At 46.4% G+C, this 24181-nt stretch overlaps 1 protein-coding gene and 1 long non-coding RNA gene across 4 annotated transcripts in view; one reads left to right on the forward strand and one right to left on the reverse strand.

The window, feature by feature from the left end:
• Positions 1-5019, reverse strand: part of LOC110360467 (uncharacterized) — a 42935-nt gene extending 37916 nt beyond the window's left edge. The window contains exon 1 of the long non-coding RNA XR_010465952.1: positions 4853-5019. This is a non-coding gene — a long non-coding RNA (uncharacterized LOC110360467). The remainder of the gene's footprint in view (positions 1-4852) is intronic.
• GNAO1 (G protein subunit alpha o1) overlaps positions 3903-24181 on the forward strand; it is a 145704-nt gene continuing 125425 nt past the window's right edge. Inside the window, exons 1-2 of one of the 3 annotated variants that reach the window (XM_065028936.1) lie at positions 3903-4588; positions 4688-4730. In XM_065028936.1, the coding sequence (XP_064885008.1) occupies positions 4471-4588; positions 4688-4730 (161 nt within the window). In that variant the 5' untranslated portion in view covers positions 3903-4470. The remainder of the gene's footprint in view (positions 4589-4687; positions 4731-24181) is intronic. The other 2 variants (XM_065028937.1, XM_065028935.1) reach the window with 2 other exon arrangements.

The raw sequence follows: 24181 nt of genomic DNA on the forward strand, positions 1-24181 counted from the left end.
TTTCTATGTGAAAGAAAAAAAACAGAAGAGATGCCTGGGCTGGAAGAAAGCCAGAGCACTCTACAAACCCCTGACGTGGGACGCTGAGGTGTCCTGGAGGGCACATCTCTCCCCAGCCTGGATACAGCCAGGAGAACCATTAGAGATACCAGTCACTGCAGGAACACAACACACCTGAGATCCCAAGTCATCATCTGTCCCACAACATCACCTTGGCACACCCTGTTTCTAAAGGCATCCTTTGGTTCTGTTACCATCCTTCACTTCTTAAAGAAATGACTACCTGATTAATTTTTTCAGCAGAATGGTTGAAAACTGGTAGCAGAAAGAAGCCTGTTTGTGCTGAGGCACAGAGCAGAGATACAGGAGAATAAGGATTTCGGTTTAAAACATACTGCTGGCTACTAGTTTTGTAAAGATAATAGTCCAAGCAGAAACAAACATGTTCATTATGCACGTCAAGTGAATTAGTTTAATTGCAGGAATGGCCAGAAAAAAGGTTCTTCTCCCCACCTTTTATAGAAGGGTTCTGTTATATCCAAGAAAAAAAAAAAGCCTATTTTCATCTGAGGTTGTTATTGCCAGCAACCTCTTTTTCTTAAAAGAGGGCTTCTGTCAGCTCCTGAAAAACAGAAACATCATTTTCAGCAACAAAACCCGACATATTTATCTCAAAAGCCAAGTAGGCTGGTATGTATTTTGATTTTTTGGTGGGGGAGGCAGGCTTTTTTCTTTTCGGGTTCTTGAAATTCATCTGCCATGAATAAGCAGATTTTTCAAAAAATGAAATTTCCCTCTAAGAAAATTTCAAAGGAAATATTTCCATCAGCTCTGTTCAATTAGCAGCAGCACAAAAATGGTTCAAAAATGGTTCAGTTTCACAGCTGCTCCCCTGAATCCTTCCAAGAGCTGGGAGAGCAAGAAGACTTGGCCATTTTGGGTTTTCCCTGAAGAAAGAAATTCGAAGATATCCCTGTAGTGATGGGGATGTACATAGGACAAAGGGCTGGGCACAGACTCCACACCGGTCAAGCAGAACAGAAATCATTTTCTCCATGGCAGGAGGCACAGGCTACAAATTTTGTCAGATAACGAGTAGCCAGAGGCTGATACAAAAGACTAATTCTCTTAGTAAAACCCTTGGAGAGTATCCCAGTATGACTGTGAGGCTGGCAAGCTGCTGGAGAAGATGGGGAGAAAATGCAGCCATCTCATGAGGACACGGCCTCTGGATTTCTTGATTGCACTTTTCCTATATGGCACTTTTCATAATGCCCTCTGGCTAGAACCATTGAAATGAAACTTATTGATTGAAATTCTGATCCTATTGATTTTACACAAGAGATTTGCGTGAATATGAAAGAGCAGGAACTGCTCTGTAACCGCTCCCATCTCCGTTTATTCCCTGCTGAACACACACGGTAGGCTTGCTGGTCCATCTCAGTCCCCTGAGCTTCCAGAAACAAATTACCCAAAATTCAAATATACAGTACCTACTTGCTCACAAATGTGCGGTAAATATTACTGGTGTCTGAATATACTAACATTATTTATGAGTTCCCTTTTGCTTTCTTTTGTCTGCTTCCGCCTCACATATTTTCTTTAAACACATGCCATGTTTCTCCCCTTCGTTTCAGAAGTGTGGAGGGAAAGAGGGAAGAATGTGTTCTGGGAGGAAGGTGGGATGGGAAACAGCACTGGGAGGAGATGATGTTTGCCTGGAAGGAAAGCGCCAGGGAAGTCATGCTTAAAATACCAGAATTACTATTAGAAATCGTATTCCTACCCCTAAAGGAAGGGTCTGCAAATAAGGCAAGTGCAGAACTCAGGACAGCAGGGCAGAAGATGCCAGAGGAAGCAGCAAACACAAGTCTGACATGGAAAACCAACACATGTGAGTGTTTGGTCTCCTGCTCCCCACACCAGAAATAGGAGCGCTCTGCCTACCCCACGTCCCTGCGAGGCCCCAGCGCAGCCCAGACCCACCACACAGGGATGTTCCTGTCAAACCTCCTGTAGCCATTTGCTTTTTTGGCAGGGAGGTGGAATAGGGGTCAGAGGCAAAATCAGCTGCCTGCCTGTTCACATCTACTTCCCAACAACCAAACCATCCTTGGCAGACTTCTTGTTTATTGAAGTAGTGGGTGTTCTTCCCATAAATCAGGCAGCAGTCCTTGATTTTGCTCATTTTTGTTCAAGGCATTTTAGTTTGCTGTGCTCAACTCTTCGTTCTTTCCTTCCTAGATCTTTTTATAGTCAAGACTGTCACATATCAATCAATGTTATGGATTAAAGTTGAATATATCACGACTTGCCTGGGCCAGTAGGAAAGCATTTTAAACAAAGTCCTATTTATTTTATTTTCCCTGTTAATGTTTGTTTTCTTCTCTATTTCCAACCTTGTGAAATAGCAAAACCTGCCAGGAAAATTGCAGGATTTTAACTGGCTAGAATTCCTGAATAATTGTTAGATGTTGTGGCATGGTTAATGACAAGAAGGCAGGTCATCTGGTGAGAAGGAATTTGTGATTGCAGTGCAATACAATGGGAAAAACAAACAAACAAACACACACACACACCACCAACAACAACCACCACCACAAAAAAACACCCCCAAAAAACACTAAACAAAAAAAAACCCAACCAGTAAATTACAGTGATGGAAAATATAATAAAAAATAGTGGTAAAACTTAGAACCATAGAATCATGAAAGCAAATAGAATAATTGCAAGTGAAAACTTGATATGGTCTGTGGGAATCATCTTATGTAGAAGCAAAGTTCGGCCACGGAAAGATGAAAGCTGTGGCTGTGGAAGGTGATCCAGGAACATCACAAATGAGTTTAGGGCAGAAAATTACCGAGCATGCAGTACACACAGTGGGTACTTGTAGGAAGGAAGAACTGAGGGCAAGAGGGTAAAATAGCTGTACTGGTTTTCATATAATCACAGAACAGTTTGGGTTGTAAGGGACCTTCAAAGCTCAGCCAGTGCCACCCCTGCCATGAGCAGGGACATCTTCACCAGCTCAGGTTGCTCAGAGCCCCGTCCAGCCTGGCCTGGGATGTCTCCAGGGATGGGGCATCCACCACCTCTCTGGGCAACCTGGGACAGTGTTTCACCACCCTCAGTGTAAAGAATTTTTTCCTCATGCTGGAGAAGCTCAGGATGCTGCCTGTGTGAGCACCGGCAGTCGTGAACTAAGCCTGGGGCAGGTACCCCCTTGTGCCTTGTTGCTGACTTGTGGAGTGCAAGTGCAGCACTTCCAGCTCTATAACTTGATGGCTTGCATCGAGCATGTAAATCATTTGCATTGCAAGTGCTGATCAAAATTATTTAACAACGAGACACTCCGGAAGGCTCCTTGCAGGTTACACACACTGTGGGCTGGATGTGAGCACTGTGCACGGGAGCCATGGAGAACCCCCAGGGTGCACGGGGAGCCAGGGCACGGCAGCCTGTGGGGAGCCCAGCACACCCACACGCTGCCCCGGCCACGCGTGTCCCCGTGCGGAGCTCGGCCCTGCGCCCCTGGGCCATGGCAGAACCCAGTCTCGGGTCATGGCGAAGTGGAGGCAGGAGCTCAGGTCCGGGTGAGGGCAGCGGCCCCGGGGAAGGCGCAGGAGCCCGGGTCACGGCCTCCCCCTGTGACCCGGGCCGAGTGGGACGGACACCCAGGCCGCGATCTCTCTCGGGGCAGGGCGGCGGAGAGGGTGTGCAGCCCGGGCCTGACCGCGCCGGGGCGCCTGCCCCGCAAGAGCCGCGGAGGGGCCGCTGGCCCAGGCGCGCCCTGGCCGGGACCCCCCCTCCGGCGGCACCCCGCGGGCAGCGCGGCCCGGCCCGGCCCTGGGGAACCGCGCGGGGCCGGGGCCGCCGCGAGCATGCGCGAGCCGCCCGCGTCACGGGAGCGGGCGAGGCCGGCGGGAGCGCGGAGCCCCGGCGCGCCCCCTCCCTCTCTCCGCCGCCGCCGCTCCCGCGCCTCCATCCGGCTCCGCCGAGCGCTGCCAGCGCGCTCCGTCGCCGCCGCCGCCCGTTAGAGACCCGCTGCAGAGAGGAGAGCGCGACAGCCGGGAGCACGGGAGAGGGAAGGACCCTCCCCCCGGCGCGAACCCTCTTTTTCTTCCTCCTCTTCCTCCTCCCCCGCCTCCGCCTCCGCCTCCCGGCCGGGAAGAGCTCGCCGTGCCCGCAGCAGCCCCGCTGGATGCACTGAGCGCTCGGGCGCGGGGAGAGGGGCAGGAGGGAGCCGGCAGCCCCGCCGCGGAGGCGCTGCGCTGCCCGGAGGCTCACGGCCATCTGCTTTAATTCTTTGATTCCCCCCCGCCCGCCGGTGGCTGGCTTTGCCCCTGCCTCCTCCTCTGAGCCAGCCCAGGCGGGAGCCAGCCCAGGCGGCGGCGGCGGGGGCTGCTCTTTTTTTTTCCCCTTCTTTTTTTTTTTTATTTTTTTTTTTTTTAATAAATTTTCATCGCCGCCATGGGATGTACCCTGAGCGCCGAGGAAAGAGCCGCCCTGGAGCGGAGCAAGGCCATCGAGAAGAACCTGAAGGAGGACGGGATCAGCGCCGCCAAAGACGTGAAACTCCTCCTGCTCGGTGAGAACCCGCGGGCGGCCCGGTCACCCCCTGCTGCCCCGCGTCCCCTCAACCGCCGCCGCCCCCGCGCTTATCCCCCCCTCATGTCTCTTTCAACAGGGGCCGGAGAGTCGGGAAAAAGCACCATCGTGAAGCAAATGAAGTAAGTCCCGCGGGGGAAACCGCGGGGGGGTAGAGGGGGGGGCGAGTAAACGGCGTTTAATGGGCGGGAGAACGGGGCGGGGGCTCGTTGAGGTGAGTGAGGGCCGCGGGCGCCATGTTTACCTGAGGGGACCGCGAGGGCGGGAAGGCGAGCGGCGGGGGGGAAGGCCCCCGGCGCCGCCGCTCCCGCTGCTGTTCAGGGCCGACGTGGTGCTGAAGTGTCGGCCGGCGGCCTCGCCCCGCGGCGGGGAGGAGGGGAAGGTGGGCTGCGAGCGGCCGCGGTTCCTCCGCACCTTCCCCTCCTCCCCGCCGCGGGGCGAGGCCGCGCAGATGTCCCCGGGAAGCGGACCGCTGTCACTTAAGCTTAATGTCGGGGTGTTATCTGCCGGCTCTGCGGATATAAATCAAGGCTTCCTATCGTTCAAAGCCCCTTTTATTGAGATTTCCGCCTCTCCTTTTAATCAATGAAAGACGAGCGTGGCCGCCCGTCACCAAGCCCTCATGCCAGTCCTTGCCCTGGGGTCTAGGTCTCCCCATGGTGCCTGGTGGGGACCGAGGTGGTTCCAGAGCCCGGGGGTGCCTCTCGCTGGGACTCGCCCACACGCAGGCTGTCCCCGTGCTTAATTAGGCATCACTGTGCAATAAACAGAAGCGAAAAACCCTATTGCGCGTCTCCTGCAACACATCACCGTGGCTGGAGTAATTGCATCCCATAGGAAAGCAGGTGTAGAGGAAGGCTAGTGAAGGGATGGAGGTGCTCCCGTGGCAGCGTTATTCTTCCTTCCTCCTCCCTTTCTAATTAAAATACAATGAAATTCCCCGGCTTCCCACCGAAACAGACATGATGGGCTGGTTCGAGGCTGGCGCCATCACGGAACAAGCCCGGAGCGCTCTTTCAGGGTCTGGATTTCAGCTGGGTAGAGGCACGGGGCGGTTTCTGCTTTGCGATGCCGGTGGTTGCAGAGGGATCCGTGGCTGGGAGGGGCCCCCCGGGGACCGGGGTTGCTCAGCGATGTGGAGAGGCAGCAGAGCTGGGTGTGGATGGGATGTAGGGAGGGGGTGCCTTTGCCGGGGGCCGGGCGGTGAGCTCGCCGCCGCGGGGGCAAGGGCTGTGCCGGCCGGCGGGCAGGTCCCGGCGCGGCTGCGGATTTCAGGCGGTTCGCGTGGTGGACAGCGCCCAGCGGGGACTCGAACCGCTGCCAGCGCTGCCGCTTCGGCATCTCTCGGCTCCTACCGGCGACGGCCGAGGCCGCGCTCGGCCACCTTCGGAGAGCGCTCGGAGGAGGTCGGAGAGAAGGCGAACGGAGTCGGAAAAAACCGAAGGGGTTCATGGCCGCTCGGCAATCTGTTGCCCTGCACTCCCGTAGCCACCCCAAGCGTGAGTGTGAGCGTGAGTGTGTGATTGTGCGTGTTAGTGTGCGTTGTGCGTGTGCCATGGGGGCAGATCCGGGCCTTCAGCCCAGCTTCTCACCAGCCAGAGTGGCTTAGCGGGTGACCCGGATATTTCTGTATCAATTCTGCAGCGGCCGTGTCCAGCCGAGCCCTCAGGGGCTCACAGGGGACTAAACCATTATCCATGCCTGAGGCGACTCTTTTCCCAAGGCGCTGGGGGGGCTCACTGTGAGGAAGCTCACCTCCAGTGCACGGTGGTCTCCGTAGCTTTTCCCACTGACATTTCTGTACCCTGCTTCTCTAAAGGCTCCAAGCTTCCCCTTTAATCGTTTGAAAAGGGGCTTTCCACCCCAACAGTTTGATTTAGGGCTAGGGTGAGTTTGGTTTGCATTTGTTTATGTGCAAAAGGTGGATCAAGAGAGATATTACTGCAGATGAACACCTATAAATTATTTAATCTCTAGGAATTGCTTCTGCAGAAGCATGCTGGAATGGCGGGCAATGGGTTTTGGTTGAAGGGAGAGGCTGTAGGTACCACAATAGCAGTGCGGCAGTGCTTACACCTCGAGCCTGCAGGCGGGAGGGCAGGTGGGGACCACTCTGGCTTACGCAATTAGTGCAACTCTTGTTTTCCAAAGAGCAGAGCTCTTGTTTCTTGAAGCAAATTGCATCAAGATTGATGATTCTATGATTCTAAGATAATAACCTGTTTGTTGGACTAGATCAGCATATTGAGGACTGAAATATACCCTGTTATATCTCTCTATATGTATATATTTTTTAATAAATATATAGGTACATTTTTCACGAAACAGTCTGAAAGTAACACATGCTAGGCTTGCCAGGCTTTGTACCTGACTTGAAAATGCCGAGAAGGCTGCTATGGTGAAAGGGCTTGTAGTGTCAGAAACTGGGAGGCGTCCGTCGGTGTGGAAACTCCAGTGAAGTGTGTGGAGGCTGGGTGGGGACAGCGGTGTTGCTATGAGCGCAGCAGCAGGCAGCTGGAGAGAGCCGCGCAGCCGCGGGGAGAGCGATGTGCGGGGAACAACTCGGGGAAATTAGCATTTCTGAAAATTGATTTAAATATAATGCAGGCATTAGCATTACACCTGGTCAAGCTCCATTAGATAGGCTTGCTGAGAACCTAATGAATTCTTAATAAAGATTAAATCGCGTGTTCATTAGATTTTGATGAAAGAGACTGCTTTTTTATTTTTTTAATACTGTGTTATTGGTGTGCTTATAGATAATAAATCTCATCCTCATGAATCGCTAAAGCAGCTTCACACTTGGATATTGCCTTGAAAAGAAGCACAGGAATCTGTAGATAGATGAGAAAACACTAAGACAAAGGAAGAGGAGTAGACATTGTTACAGAGGACTAAGAAAAGATTATATGCTGTCCAGTTAATCCTTGAAATATTGGGTAGTGGGAGAAGTGACAAGTAGAAATCACAATAATTTCAGAGTGTAGCCAGGTTGAGGATTAGGACTTGTAGAATTAATTAAGCATGTTTTAGTGAAACACTGGGAGATACCTTTCAGCTGGTGAGCAGGGAGTTATCCAGCAAAGAAAGGGGTACTGGTGAATGGCAGGGAAGTGGAACTGGAGGCCAGTGTGTACGTCTCAAACAGTGGCAACACAGGCTGGGAATGGCACTTTCCTTAGCACCCAAGGTCATTTTGACAACCTTAACCCTTGTACTTTGACTACGCCTATCTTGGCTCATTAGGTTTGTGTGTTATTTTTTAATAACCAGCCCTGCAGTCCAGATACTTTCACCCACCCCTCAAAATGTAAGGTTGGGGCCAAGCTGGTCAGGGGAAGAGTCCCAAAAGTCATGCTTCCGCCATGCAAGCCAATGACACTCCTGAGTGTGCCACAGTGTTCAGAATCAGGCTGTGACCAGATTCTAGTTTCACTCAGCTTAAACTAAAAAACAGACTTAACCAAGCAAGTCTGCTGCTTCCTTTACAGAACCAAGCCAGAGGGTGAGAGTTACCAGACAAAAGAAATTCTTCCACTCCCACCACTCCATATAAGTAAATTCACTTTGGTGTAGGACTGCATTGGATGTCAAACCTTTTTAGAGCTTATATCTTGAAAAAAATGTTGAGCACATGCAGAATTTGGAATATATGATCTTCCTTCCTGGAATATGTGGATTGTAGCATGGAATAGAGACTGCTGTTATTCTAGGATGTTTTTGTGGGGACTTATATCTATAGTGAATGTGTTTGTTCATCAAAAGCCCTAGCCTAGGAAGACACCAAGCATATCTCTGTCTGTTACTGCTCAGTAGAATAGTTAAATACGTGCAATGGTCCAGTGGTGAGCAGCGATGGACTGCTTGGGTGGGGACACCACCTGCTGCCATCAGCGTGAAGCTTCTAGGGAATTCAGTGTTTAATCGCTAAGACAGAGAGGCTGAGTTAACTGCCATGGCTTCACAGACAAGGTCCTACCACCTACTCAGCAGCAGCCACTCTGGATGGTGAGGCAGGGCAATATGTCACCTTCCCCAGTCATGGGGTTAGTGGTGGCTGTGGCATTCTGAAGGAGACGTGGCTTCACCTGCCCATCGGAAAAATCTTGGGGACTGGGGTTTGGTTTTGGATTTTGCCTCTGCAGATGTAGCAGTTTCTGTTCCCTGCTGAGTTGGGAGCAGAGAGTCTGACTCCCTTTCAAAAGATGCCAGAGCTTCCAGCCCTGCATGTCCTCTAAAACAGCTCTGTCTCACTTCTCCAGTAATGCTGGCAGTGCCTCCCTTGATAGGCTTTGCTTTGCCATTTTTTGCAAAATGTTTTTAGGTTATGTACGACAAGGATGGGCATATGTAATCAGGAGAAAAATACACTAGCATACAATGCTTATCTTTAAATATCTACTATCTCCTCCCGAACAGCCATCAGTCCCAATATCTGTCTGATATATTGTTTTGACCTTTTTCAAAAAGCACCTCAAAACAGCCCCAGGCTCTACTTGCTCTGTGTGTAACTGAATTACTTATAATCTAATGAACTTCTTCAGAGTGAGAAGCAGTCCCCGCCCACTGGTTTTACAGCCCATCTCAGCAATTTGATGGTAAATGCCATTGAAACGAAATGGTGTGTTGTGAACACCCACTTGAGTGCTCTTTGCTGCATATGTCTGCGTCTCAAAGCTGTAGCGATTTCACACTCACAGTCGCTTCCCCCGGGAATACCTCACCCCACGGGGGCTTATAGCGTGGGGCTGCTTCGTCTCTGTGGCGTGTTCCCGAGGAAAGGACTGTGAACAACGTTTTCGTGGTCCATCCCACTCCTCAGCACAGCTTTTCTGCTCTGCAGCAGTGGGTGCAGACCCCACTCGACCATGGGCGAGCAGAGGGATGCCCCCCCTGCCTGCCTTCCACCCAGGAGCTGTTTGATCACAGCGTGAGCAGCATCCCAGAGGCACAAACCTCACTGGCGCATCAGGTCAGAGCTGTCCTCCTCCTTACTTGTCTCCTGCTCTGTTTTCCAGGATTTCTGTGACTTGAGGCTCAAAGTAGGGCAGCGACAGGCTGCGCCTGGGCACTGTTTGAACTGGGTTTCATTAGGCAGGGGAAAGAGCTTTTTTGGTGAAGTTGTGTCATTCTCTCAAGACCTGCTCCAGTGCACTCTGGCACAGTATGTATAGCATACACTTGCTCTTCAGATCCCAACAGAGAGACAGCTCTGCTGGGGCTGTTTTGGCAGTGAAACCTGTGTCTGGTTTTAAATGACCTGCTGTGACAGTTCTGGGGTGTGGGATGGCAGCTAGTTGATGTGTTGGCTGCCTTGGGGACGGTGGAGTCTCCTACCCGGGTGTGAGTGATCATTCCAGTGGAGTCTGCTGCAGGACAGGGCTCTCCCTCGCTGCAGCTTTTTTCCCTCACCTCCTTCCCAGGTGCTTTCTTGCACGCCGGGATGCTCTGAGTACCACGTTCCACGCCCTGCAATGGCACAGCACAGGGAGATTGCCTCTGCACCAGGCAGCAGAAAGAGCTGGGAACAGAGGAAAGTGAGGCTGTTCATTTTGGCTTGTAGTTGCAAAGGGTAATCATGTTTTCAGCGGTTATTTCCTTCCTTTTGGATTATTAATTGCGCTTATAAGCCAAAACATTTAACAACCATAGTTCATTCTTTTATACTTAAGGTTCTTGTTATTAGACTGAGAGAGGTTTCAGAGAAAAGCAGTAACAATATTAGCAGGCAGGATGGAATACAATTTGGGTTTAGTTTTTTTCTTTTTCCTTGACAGTTCTCAATTTGTTTCTCATTTTAGGGACTCATAAAAGTAAAAATATCTTTCAGTGACAACAGTGAACTGCATAGCTTCTCTTTCAACCTAGTTTTAAAACCTTAAAGGAAATTTGCCTGTCATATTCTGACATGGCACATCTAGTCCTGTTGGAAATGTTTTAGCAGTCTAAGGAGATGAAAGCAGTTCTTTTAATGAGCTCTGAAGAAAGAGACAAATCTGTACAAATGTAACCAGGGACCTGTTTTGTTTTATCTTTGGCTTGGCTAACCCAGAAGTTGTAAAAGACATTCAACTGAGTCATGACAAATGCAAAAAGGCTGTGGTTTTCCTCTTTGGTCTGTCCTTTTCTGTCTCCCTGGGATACAACTTGACATCTGATGGGAGTTCTCCAGTATGCTCATAGTCAAAATGGGGGAAGAGTGGAAAAGAGACAAAGTGATGGAGGCAGAGGCACTTTCTTGCCTCTTCTACTTGATCAAGAGGTAGAGCGAAATGAAGAAATGTTTCACTGCTGGCCAAGGCAGGAGCGGGTTACTGGTCACCTGGAGAATGAGAGTCAGGCAGTCATTAATGTCTTAGGGAATCATAATGAGCTTCCTATGCTAGAGCCTGTTTTCTTCAGTCGCTTTGCAGAGTTACAGCCAACCTCTCTCAGTATCGAGCTCCCCTGGTTTCTCCTGGATTTGCAGGATACAAAACCACAAATGAGTGTTGAAGCTGGTGGATTTGCAGCCAGAAAGCCTGCTGCAAGTGCAGGGTCTGAGAGCTCAATTTTGCAAACTTCTGAGTTCATTTACCTCCTGCTCAAGCCATGAGGAAGGTAAAAAGCTTTTCTTAGGAGCCAGCAGCAGCTCACAGTGCACAGAAGGACCTGTCCTGTGTACTCTGAAGTCCATGGTTAAACCCTGAGTGCAGAAGATGGGATTTAGTCCTTTTTTTCATTATGGGAATGTGAAGAGGAGCTCTGGCAGAAGCGGATTGGCAAAACCTTCTCAAATTCAGGTGGTCAGGGTATTTAAGAGTCTTGTCACTCTTCCTGGTGCAATTGCAAATCTCCCAAGATTTGTGGTTTTCTGTAGAGCCTGAAATTACTGTTGTGGAGCCTGGACTCGCATGATGACTGGATGAGCTGTTTTCAAGGGTTCTTTGCTTACTTCTTCCTTTTGTTTTTGAAAGAAAACTTCCAGCTCTCCTCACTTTAGAGAAAAATTAAAAAGAAAATGACTTTATTCTAGCCTGAGAATTGGGAGCAAAATAAAAACCAGCCCAAATGAAGAGACAGAAACCAAACGCATCTCAATTGCAGCCCCACTTATTTCATTTCCATTTCAGTGCTACTGACCCCAAATCCTCTCTTTGACCTCACTGGACTTTGGGCCAAATTCTTCCTACACTGAAGATGGTGTCTATTCAATGTCCAATTTTTATGAGATCTGATGAATTTCAAATGTTTGCGTGATACTTGGTGGGATACTGGAAATGGCTATGTTTCATTCACAAAAACAAAACCAGGAAACAAAAAGCATTGGCACATTAAATGTAGGGCTGTTTTTCTTGCCTCAAAAATTCTTCAGTTTCATTCTGAGAGGGAAATACTAATGATTTTTGCCATGATTTTCCTAATGCTGAATAAATGCTCTGCCTAATGTAAAAATTCCCCTAAACTGTTAATTGAATCATTCTCATGTTATTTTTAAGGCCATTCATGCAAATGGCAGATGTAGGGAGGTTGGAGGATTACAGTCCTGATTATAAAACGCAATTAGAATTCTGCCTAAAATCAGAAAATACAAATGCCTGAAAAATGCTACTGGATAACAAAGCAAAGGAACTGATGGTTTTCTAGTGCTGAGCAAAAGGTAGAAAAACATCCTTTAATCCAAAGCTCGATCATTGTGTGCTTATTGTGATAATAGAATAAAACTCTTGATGGAGGCATTTCTTAGCTTACTAATAAAAATGCTTACCCTCCCCAGCTTTCAAGTTAATTGAGGAAACTGAGGAGTGCTCTCGCAGAAGGGAGCCCAGGGAACTGTATAGTAAGCTGACATCATGACTGTGTTCACATCGCTAATCAATAATATTTTTGACATCGAAAGAAAAGGATTGGCAGAGCTGAAATTCCTTTGTCTTTCTTTAGTGGGCATGTCGTGCTTTGCTTGGTCACCAAAAATTCTATCAGTTCATCAGCAGACCTTTCATCCGAATATAAAACCAGTAAGCTTAAAACAAAGGAGCTGAAGTACAGGTTGAGAGGGAGAAAAAAGGTTTGGGTAACATGGGGTCCTCCCACAGCTTAATGAGTAGGGACCATGGCTGTTAGTAACCCCCTCTGCCCTTCACACCGTCCTGTGGGATTTTGTGTCCTCAGGAGCCAAAGACAATTTATCACACATTCTGTTTGATACAGGGTAACTTGTGCCATCTTTCCACAGAAATTCCGCTTGGTTAACATTGCGGGAGTTGCTTTTGGGGAAAGGTTGGGAGAAATCGGTCCCAGTAAGTGCATTGAGGTTCCTGTTCCCTGAGAAAGCCTGAAGGTGTTGGCTGACTCTGTTTAGGCTTGTGGCATTTGGGGAAACGTGGGAGTGGGTTTGGGCAGAAGCAGGATCCAGTGCTGGTAGGAAATATAGGGTTTAATAATAAGGAAAGGAATTTTCTTCTCTTTGACATGTGGCAGGGTATTTGATAAAGAAATGCAGGAGTAAGTATTTCACGTGGGGAGGCCATGAGGGGTGTCTCTGGGAGCTGCTTCAGTGAGCAGAGAGGGGCGCAGCAGGTTTCACTGCCCCAGAATAACATCCCACAGAAATACCCTGTTCAGAGAATCTGTCACCCCAGTATTAGCACCTTGGCAGAGAGGCCAGGAATGGACATTTCACCTCTGTGTATGTCCCTCCTCTAAACCATCACCCCCCTGTGTCTAAAACAGTCTGAAAGGCAGAGCAGTGACTCAACTTGCTTTGAGGCTCTCCAGCAACTTCAGACTTGTATTAAATGCTCTTGTCTACAAGAGGGTCATCAACAGCAGCTTGTACACACTGTAACAGTCGGGCACATGACTTGGATCATTTCTGCATCAGCTGGGAATCATCATAGAAAGGGATAAGAACGGGCCTGTATTAAGGAAAATATCACTTAAAAAATGTATGCTACCTCCTAGCAGAATTTGGTGGTTTACCCTCTCCCTGTTCGAGCTGATTGGAGTTAGTAGCTCCAGTTTTAAGGCATTAAGCAAAAGTGCGTAGGAAAGGCTGAGCGTACAAAACAGATGTTAGGCAGAATAATCTAGATAACAAATGAGAGGTTTTATTGCTAGAGTTCTGGAGCTGTGTAGCTCGCAGTGCTGTAGCGATGTTTCCAGTACTGTGCCAGTACTGTGCTCCTTATTCATCACAGCCCTGCTCTTTGCTGCCTCGGTAGCGTGGGCCTTGCCATAATCTGGCTCCTGCCTCTACAGCAAAGGTGATGGAGTTATCATCTCATTTCAATAGCTCTCAATGAAATAGAACCACATCTGTATTTCTGGAGGAATTTTCTGTGGAACTGGTGCCAGCCAGCTCTGGGTCTCCCCAAAGTTTGTGGTGAGATTTTCAAACTACTTCCAGGGCATCACAAAGTGGATTTGGAGATGGTGATACCTAAGCCTACGTGAATTTGTCTTCCTCTCTCGTGCTCCTCTGTGGCTGGCATGGCAAGGATGTGCTCCTCCACAGCATGGAGGGACATACCATCCTCACAATGGCTTTTGAACGTAACAAAATCAGGTTGGCTACTTAAGTAGTGCAGAACTGAGTTTTTGATTCAGTATATTTGGGGAATTTATTCTTACCTACCTACAGCATCTTTACATCTGTAAGGAGTGCAAAAGGGTGTTACAGAAAGGGCAGTTAGAGCTGGCTGCAGCTAAAAGAGCTCTTTCCACTGGCCAGATAGAGCTCTTTCCATGTGGCCCATGTGAGAACAAGACATTAGTCGCTTGTCAGCAGGTTGGTAAGGGGCACTGATGCCCTCAGGGTAGATGCTCCTTTCCAAGGTTAGGTGAAGACCCCATCTCATTGCCTACAAGTTCCGAAACAGGCAGATATTTATCACTGCAATGTACGTACCCCCAGCACAGGTGTTGCAGAGCCTTTATCTTCACACTTCATCGGTAACACTAGCATAAATCACTGGGATGAAAGAAGATTGCCGTGATGAACATCCACCTCAGAATGTCATCATACTGTTCATTAACACCAGTCACCCTTTGGTGATTAATAATTTAGCCAAATTGGACAAACTTTTCCACATGAATGAGAAGATGTTTACTTAATAAACTAGAAAGCTCCTAGTAGCATGCCCTTGTTTTCCTTGATTTAGCTGTACAACAGATTTATATTCTCCTGATTTACAGCTCGGCAAAAACCCAAAGTGCGCTGTCAACTTGTTATTTTCAAGGTGGTTGCTGCCCGGCCAGTTCTTCAGCAGGAAACCTGATGCTGCCCAATGTGTGCATTTCAGATGTTCAAGTTGAACAGCAGATATATGACCTGATGGTCCTTGGTTTGTTATCCGCATCTCTCTGCGTGCGCCGAGCCCCCTGGGATGTGCAGGAGAGATGAAAGCTGGTGTTGGTCGTGAGGGATGCAGGTATTGATAGTGAATCAAAATCTTGGTATGGTCCTTGGTGATACTGATGTTTTTTCAGTGTCTTTCACTGTAGCTAATTATTAAAAGAAAACAAAAACAAACCATGAATATGATAGAAATACCAAAAAAGAGCCCGTAAATTATAAAAAATTACAAATCAGTAACTTCCATGTGGTTCAGTAAATTCAGAATGTAGGCTTTATTTATCTAAGTTTTCTTTTTCTGCTTCTTCTGTTTACTGATCCTTTCAAGAAATGAGTCTGTCTGTAATTCATATTTGAATAAAAAATTTGTAAAGTTTTTTGTACATGACAGAGCATGAAACTTGATTTATTACACTGGTACTTTTAGTTCTGATCAGCAAGGTGGAATTTTACTATTTTTCCCATCTGTGATCAAACAAATAGGGAGGCCTCCTGGCCTAAAAAGATATTCAGGATTAAATTTACATTCTGATTTTTTTAAGTGCTCCTGAATAGGGCTTTCAAAGAGGTTTTTGGAGTTTCCAGTAAAAAATAGAAAAAAAAAATTTACAAAATGTCCATAAGAATGATACAAACCCAGCCAAAGTGGTGTGTTTAAATTCCACCGTAACTAGATAAATATACTGAGATTTTTAAAATAACCAAGATCATAATGTTTTTAGTGGCTCCGTCATTAAGCTGGGCACAAACCCATGCAGGCGCAGCGCCTGTCTGAAGCTCTCTGACACATCCTGCTCTCTCTGTTCTCTGGGAGAATCCTCCTCATCCAGCAGAACAATTGTCTGGATGCTCCTGAAGCATTGCTCAGTGCTTCACTCCCCACTGTCGGTTTTCAGAAGCGCTCAGCCCCTCAACTGCCTGATTTCAAGACACTAACAGCTGCTCAGTACTGCTGACAGCGCGGCCACGGGACTTGTGGTGCTGCCAAATTAAAGATGCTACTGATCTGTATTTAGTTAAGTCCCAGCGTTAGACTTAACTCATGTTTTATTCATGCTCAGATCCCAAACCCCAGAACAATTGAGTTTTCTAATAATGTGCGCATCAGCATCAATGGGCTCGAAGAGAACAGGGTTGTTGCACGCAAATAGGTTTGTGTGCACCTAAGCTTTGAAGACCAGCTCATCTCTGCTTGTGCTGATTGTCACCCTATTTTAGCATCACTTTGTGTATTCAACCTTTGTCCAAATATTCATTTTGTGTCTTACACCTCTTGGAAAACAGAGATCAGGAAAACAAAACGATTCTTATGTTGTGGACCTTTTTAAGCCACCCTTGATTTCTTTTTGCTTCAGGTGCTCTCAGGTACCAGCTCTAAAATTTATTTCAGGTACAGTTATTTGCATATTACTTGTATTGGGAGACAAAAAAATACTGTCTAGTTTTAGGAAGTGCAGGTATAACTGCAGCATTTTATATATGTATCTAATGACTTCAGTAAATGAGGTTGTGTGAAATCATTTGTAACTAAATCTTGCCTGTTCCTCCCTACTTAGTACTCCCAAAGTCACGTCTAAAATGCAGTGTTCAGTTTGGGGTCTGCTAAACCAAGTGGTAAACTGGGGCTCCCAAGTTTTGGGGGCTGGTGCGCAGGTTGAGCGAGGGGAGGCCGAGGGAGCTGGAGAAGAGAAAGCTGAGGGAGATCTCACCGCTCTCTTCCACCATCCAAAGAGGACTAGAGATATTAATAAGATCAAGCCAGATTCTTAGAGATACACATGAAAGGACGAGAGGCAACAGACACAAATTTCATGGAAGTTAAGACAGAATCTAAGGATAAAGTGCTTCATGGGGAGGTTGGTGCAAAAGTGGAGCTGGGCCCTGGGAGGGAGAGAATTGTCATCCCTGGGGATTTTCAAGACTCAATAGGACAAGGACCTGTGCACCCTGACCTACCTGAGATGGTCACTCTGCTCTGGGCAGGGACTGCTAGCCCAAGTTATTCAATGATTCTGTGACAAGAAAATCCAAATTAGCCTCTTTATTCAACGTGCCTAACTTCTGTTTTAACTAAATAACTACCCCTCTATTTTAAAACCATTTGAGGGCCAATATTTTGCAGCATTAGAGAATTTTCCCTTAGAATGCATCAAAAAGGAGGCTTAGCTGCGAGTATTTTGATTCCCCTTCACATCACTTTGGTCTGTTTCTCTGCTTCTAGGTGTTGTTTTCTTGGATTTATTTCATGCAGCATTTCACAGGCAACCTTCTGAAATCCTAAACTGGGGTTTGATTAACATCACTTTTTGTTGGTGGTGTGTGTTTAAGTCACCTTTGTCTGTCCCTGCTCAGCTATGGTAGTTTGATGATGTTTGTATAGATCTGGGTTAACATAACTCAGAAAAAAACCCAACCCCCCAAAAAAAAAACAAATCAAAACCAAACAAACAAATCACTGAAGCCAGAAAGAAATATCCATCAAATGCTCCCATAATGCTGCGGTATACTGAAGTTTGAGATGTGAGATTGTATTGAAAGATTCAGTCACTCCTGGCTAGTTGAGTGTGATAGGGCTTAATTTTTGATGGCAAATCAGTCACATTCAAAGACTTTGAAAAGTAGTTTTCAAAAGTCTTTCTGTACCTTTAATCTTTTAAATGACGCATGTTTTTTTTCCAAATCAGCCTTTCTTTCTCCTATTAGGTCATATAAGAGAAATGCAAATCTTTCTGTGGCTTGAAATTTTTGTGTTGTTTTAAATAAATTTCCTGTGATCCACAACGCAGAGAAAACAGCGTGTTTCAGTGTATTTAGACCATCTTTTATGTTTGTGGAGGTCAAATCCATTTAATCTGGTTATGCTATTTCAATCACATTTACATTTTTAATGCAAAGCTCAGGTTTGCTTCACACTAGAATGATCTCTCTGGTTTTGTAACAAGCTTTAGTTGTCCTGGGCTTTGGAGACTTCTCTCTTCTATTTCCCCTCAGCCTTAGACACAGTCTTTGTAATTTATAAGGTAACTTTCCTCCACCGGGTTGCCAAAATGCTGCAAAATCCTGGTTAGATAAGTGGTGAACAACACTTTCACATTCCATTTTATTGGGAGCAAGTTTTGCAGCCTGGATTAAAAGCTTGCTTCTGAATTTGAACAAACCACCTCTCCCATTGCCTTTTGCAGCAGTGACCTTCAGGCTTTAACTAAGTTCCTGTCCCCAGAGGGAACAGAAATGAAGTACCCAGGTACTAACTTTGTTGACTTGTAACAAACAAGCAGCCTGGTAGAGGTTTGGCATCTCCAGTCCATACAAGAAGTTACTGCTACAGTGACACGCAAGCAAGAGGCAGAAAGAGATGGAGTTTGATCTCTAAAAGCAGGAGTCAAATGCAGAATCATGATCAGATTCAGGCTCTGGGTAACAAAACACAGTTGTTTCCTAAGCAGTCATCCAGAAGACTGACAACAGCTTGATACAACAGTGCATGGACTGGACACTGACATCTTCATGTGAACCTTGCTCAAAGCAAGTGCCAAGAATAAGAGAATCAGAGCTGTCAGAGCTGTTGTAAAGGGAAAAGGCTGGCAGGAGAAATGGCAACCCCCATTCGCACTGTTAGATGCACACGGTAGGATGTGACAATAAGAGAATGCCAACAAGAGACATCCCAACAAGCCCCCCTTTTGTGGTAAGCCTTGAAGACTAATGTCCTAAATGAGGCTGCAGAAGCAGGACCCAAAACTCTGCAAGCTAAAAGACAAAATGATACCATGTGCTTTTCCTTTCTTAAAAGATATCCTTCGATAATCAACACTAAAGCACAGAGGAAAGGGAGATAAACTGTTCCAAGTCAGCCTCAGTTATAAGCAAGCCTTCTCTAATCTCTGATTTATTCTCTCACAGAAGACCTCCTTAATACCAGTATCATGAGTAGCCATCCTGACTGTAAATGGAGTAACACTGGACCATTTGCCCAAAGTTCATGCAGTGTATATCCAACAGCAGTGTGATGGGTGTGAAAAAAAATGCAAACGTACATAGGAACAGAAGCAGTTCTTATATCCAGTAGCAAAACCATGCTTAATTATTAATGCCTGAAGTGCTGTAGTCTTTCACTTAGTAGCAAGACATACCCTGAATTTCTCTCAGGTTATGTCAGATTGACAGACCGTCACTGTGAAAGACAGTGTCAGCTTTTCAGTGATGCATCGGTGCTGTGCATAAGAGCAAGAAAGGTGAATATTCAAATGAGAATCTCGGTTTCCTCTGAATGCTATTTGGATAAAAAGCCAGGAATTCTAGGTTCAGGAACTGATTGATGGAAGTTGCCCTTGTCATGGACAAAATGGTAAACAGCTTCAGAATAATGAATTACAAGCAGAAATTGTACTAGGCAGTGATGGAGTAGATCATGGAAAGGTCATTCAGTCCAGCTTTGCCCTAATGCAGAACCCTTCTTGATCACATATTCTGTAGCTTGTGTGATGTACTTATGAATGACCTAAAGAAACCAAGATTTTCACGACTGTACACCACTCCAAACTGCAAACAGATTTGCAATAAAGATCTTTCTCCAATAGCCTGAAATCTTTGTCTGAAATTTCCTCTTGCTTTTCCTAATAACTTCTCAGCACAGAACAGCTCTTAACAATGTCAGCTGTTGGGGTACAAATATAAACTGGTGAATCTCTGGGCTAATCTGGAGCTTTCTAAGCCTTTTTACCAAAGTTTGGATGGAGAAGATGGTGGGGCTTTCCTTTTCCCATACTGAAGATCTCCAGTGTGAGAGGTGTTGTCCTCAACCACAGGCAGGAATTGTTCAGTTGCCACAATGGGAGGAAATGGTTGGAGGAAGCAGTACCAGTACAAGGTAGAAGGTTTCAGCGGTTGCATCTCACATCCCTCTTGGTGAATTTGTAACTGGCTGTGTCAAAGAGAGCAACCTCAAAGCTGAAAGATTGCAATGATAGCAAATGAATCTGGAGTAGAGAGGTTGTGGCTAGACTGCATTTTGAGTCCTGGCATTCTGGGGAATGTGGAGGAGAAATCCAGAAGTGTTTCTTTTTGATGCTATTTCTATTTGATGTTTGTCTGACGCAGGAGAACAGAGCTTGTAAACCCAGACATGGCTTTTTGTCCTCTGCACTGCCAATGTGTAGCTCTTCAGTCTTCCATGTCTCACAGATGTTTCAAAGAGAGCAGCAGAGTTAACGAATAGCCTGGTCTTTCCGACAAGCAGACTGCAAGCTTCGCAGAACAAGCACACGTGTTACTTAGCCTCTTGGTGGTTTTCTAAAAGTAGGAAGATGCCCAAGAACTCCCTGTATCTGCAGCTGGTGCTTGCCAGAAACGGTTGTATGATCTATACGGATGGATGGAGAAAGAGGGGCAGAAGGGGAACAGGCCTCGGAGGGAAAACAGCTCAGGAGATACAAATGAGAATTCAAACTAGCATTGATGCTGTGCTCAAGGCTGCTGCTGAGTCTTGATTTCATCTCTAATTCTAGCAAACGAAGAAGGCAACAGTGAAAAAAATAAATAAGCACCTTGGGAGGAGCTAAATTAGATGACCAGCAAGCGAGAAATATTAAAATAAAGATCTTTTATGATATGTATGTCTAGAGCTTGTAACAAATTCAACCAGAACAATAGATCTTGGCTTGTAACTGTTCCAAAGCTTGTCCAATGTATAAGATTATTTTTATTTCCTAAAGGACTGAGTTTATTTGCCAACTGGAAGACTTGAAATGGACAATGAATGTAATCTCCTGTTGCTTTCCACCCTGGGTAGCCATCTCAGAATGATGCTAAGTGGATATATTAAAATCAGAATGGTGGCACGTTGCACTCATTTTGCCTTCTACCCTCAGTTACACTGATGTGGGATATAGAAAGGGATCTGTTGTGGTTGTTCTGGTTGCTACTGGTTTCTTGTTTTGTGGGAAAGGTGTGCAAATGCTTGGAGCCATAAATTCTTGTAGCAGAGAAGCTGGATGGTCCTTTCTCTGTTAAGATAAACTGTAATTCTTCCAGAAAGTGGTTGCCATCAGTTTATTGCAGCTTTATTTTACTCTTTGCCAGCTGTGTAAAGAGCATGTTCAATATAACCAGTCATTCCAATAGCTTAATTTCTGCCATAAGTATTTTGCTTCTTTTGGGGGTGTCACCACAATCCCATTTAAAAGCTTACTAATAGTAATTGAAAGGCCTTTTAAGCTTGCACATAGTATCGGAGTTTGAAATGTGTTTTATTTCTGTAAAACAGAAATAATAGTTAGCTATGACAGATATGAGGAAGCTAAACAACAACCAGGGCTACTGTGCTTTTGGAAACCTACATTGCTTAAAGAAACTCTCAGTGTACAGGCTTGATCCAGAACTCAGTGAAATTAATGTAAATCTTCCTGAGGACTTCAGTGGGCTTTTGGTCGGGTTCTGAGTGCAAAGTGTGCTCAGCAGCGGCCAGGAAGAGGTTAGGCACAAAATAATGAGGAAATTTGCCTTTGCAAAGAGGGTGCCTGGGTCTTCAGCCTGTGTTTTAGAGGAGTGTTGTTGATCGTTCTGCAGACAGTGATGAGGAACAGCAGTGAAAGGGTGCTGGCTGGGTTGGACTAACCCAGATTCAGACCAAGTGGTCCTCTAGACCACTTGCAAAAGGATACCAGCTTTGTTGTGAAGGGTAAGTTGGCTGATGCTATCTGTTCAGTTCCTCATTCTTAATTATTTTAGCTGATATAGTCTATATGCTAAGTCAATCACAATGAATGGCATTTGAAACATCCAGACCAAAGTCATTACATTATCACATTCAGGCCAGGCTTTAAGTAAAAGAGATTTGGCTTGTTCTTTACACTGCTTGGCCCCTGTCCCGAATGTACTGCCATTATAACGGAGGATTATCTGCACTGGAGGTTTTGTTCATTTCCATTAGGAGAAAAAATTTCATTCAGCACAGCAAGGGCAGCCTGAGATGGCAGGAGGAGATTGCCCGCATGCTGACGCCTTTGTTATCCGCCGAGCAGAGCCTGACATCCCCTGACACTGCCGGGGGCTTGGCGAGGGGCTGTTATTTATTTCAGTGTGTGGAACACATTGTTTTCCGAAAGGGAGGAGAATCGGCCCTTTATTGAACAGAAGTCACCGGGCAGCGTAGTCACCGAGCTGTAGTAGCTGGGGTTTGTTGATATAGTTGTCTTTTCAGCAAGTGCCTTTGTTGGGTTTATCGTTTCTTTTAGTCTGCATCTCTTTGCTGGTGTTTAAGGTGGATCTCAGCTCTGCCCGTCTTTCTCAACCCCTCTGCCTTTTCTAACATAAAAACACAGTGATAAAAACAGAGAGACTTATTTTTCAAGCTTAGGAATCACCATAAGGCCCCTTCCCTGAGACACATAACAAACTTCTCATATAGAGATACCATCTGTCCTGCTGTGGGTTGACTTAGTTCAGTGGGTTTCTCCAGTCATTGCGCAGGCCGCGGATGGCCCGGGCTGCTCTGGTGTGAGCTGGTTTCAGGATCGCACTACGCCCACGCACAGAGGGTTGCTGCTTGCTGCTTTACACCAAAGCTGTAGCAAAGCACCATGGCCTCTTCTTTGTCACGTAACCCCTTGTAACAAGCCTCGTGACACATTCGCGTTGAAGTGGAAGCCAGCCAGTGTAGTAGCCTCTTGTCTTCCTAGAGCCTTGACACTGCACACATGGTCCCCCCTGCCCTGAGAGACACTATATGAACATAGGACTACAGGAACACTTCGTAGCACAGACCATTCTACACCAAATTCACTTTAAAGTTGAGAAAAGTCAGGCTTTTGCTTTTGGCATTAAGAACTGAACGAGCGGCAGTGCAGGTGTGGAAACCATGAGTTTTTCTCTGGTGTCAGGGGAGCATTAACCTCGCCTTGTGTGACAAATTCATCCTGCAATCATCCCCACATGGCCCAAGCAGCGCATTTTCGAGGGCCTTGGTCATCCCAGAGAAGTCTTCAGTTTGAAAATCTAAACCCAGAGCTGAATCAAGAGTCAGCAGTCTCAGAGTCTGCTCTAGACCAGTGGCTTACAGGTCAGTTTCTGCAAGACACAAACCCAAAAGTGGAGACAGCTGCTTTTCTCTGCCAAAAAAAATTGGAAACCTGGCTACAAGGGTCATCCAGTAACCCTGTATACACAGCCGCCTGCCCTTCCCCATGCTCATCTCATTGCTGCAAGGCTCCACGTGCAGCCAGTCTCAGGACCAAATGTGCTCTGCAAGCCTGCACCACGCTTCACATTAGGGTTTTGCATGTGTATTTGTGATGCTCAAGACAAAATGCAGGTCGCTATCTTGTTAGGGTGGCTGCTAAAGTAACGATTCAGGGGGCCAGGTGACTCACCAACAAGTTCACAGAGTGCTTTGAGTTCCCCAGCTAAAAAGTTCTGCTATAAATACATTTTTGCATGGAGGGGAGAATATATAAGCATGCAGGTTGCTTTTATTTATCATTTTTATCCAAGAAAAATGTCAACAGTAAAGCAGAAAGGGCAGAATATTTTGGCATGTGTCCACAAGGAATAGCAGTAAAATGCTGTTTGCTGCCCAGGATGGAAGTGTGACTTCAAACCCAAAAGAAGAGAACTTAAGATCTGTAGATGTGTGTTAAGATAACTGATTCAGTGCTTGATGTCTCTGGGAACCTAGTAGATAAATAGGCCATCTCACAGATACCCAAACAAATTTAATCCAATACTGAATTTTCCATTTCCAGTTGATTTCTTACATTATGAATCTTTTAAGCAAATCTGTCAATGTGTACTGCAAAACATGGGAAAACAGAGCTCTTATCTCAGCTGGAGGAGGAGAATTACCTGGGTTTTTTAATGCCTGCACAGAACAAACTGAAAGCATCCCAGGGCTGTCCAGCATGTCTGAGGGTCCTTTGGTCGGTCCAGGAGTGGGACGGGGACCTGTCCCAAGGCTGGACCTGTGCTGGGGCACAGATCTGCACACAGGAGCTGGCTGGGAGATGTAGCTGGGCTGTGCAAGACAAACCGTGTTCCACTCGCCAGAAAATAAACAGGTTGGGGTTCAGCAGCTCAGCAAATTCATGACATCTCAAGGAAGATTTTCTTAAAACGTGCTGCTGGATTATTTGTTGGTGTTGCTCTGATAAATTTGCTTTGGTGCCATAGTAGTAGTAAACATGGTACATGAGAAACTCAGGGCGATGAGCCAGGATAAAGGGATAAGATAATGGATGTTGC

Source organism: Columba livia, chromosome 13 (genome assembly GCF_036013475.1).
Source record: "Columba livia isolate bColLiv1 breed racing homer chromosome 13, bColLiv1.pat.W.v2, whole genome shotgun sequence".
Taxonomy (NCBI): Eukaryota; Metazoa; Chordata; class Aves; order Columbiformes; family Columbidae; genus Columba; species Columba livia.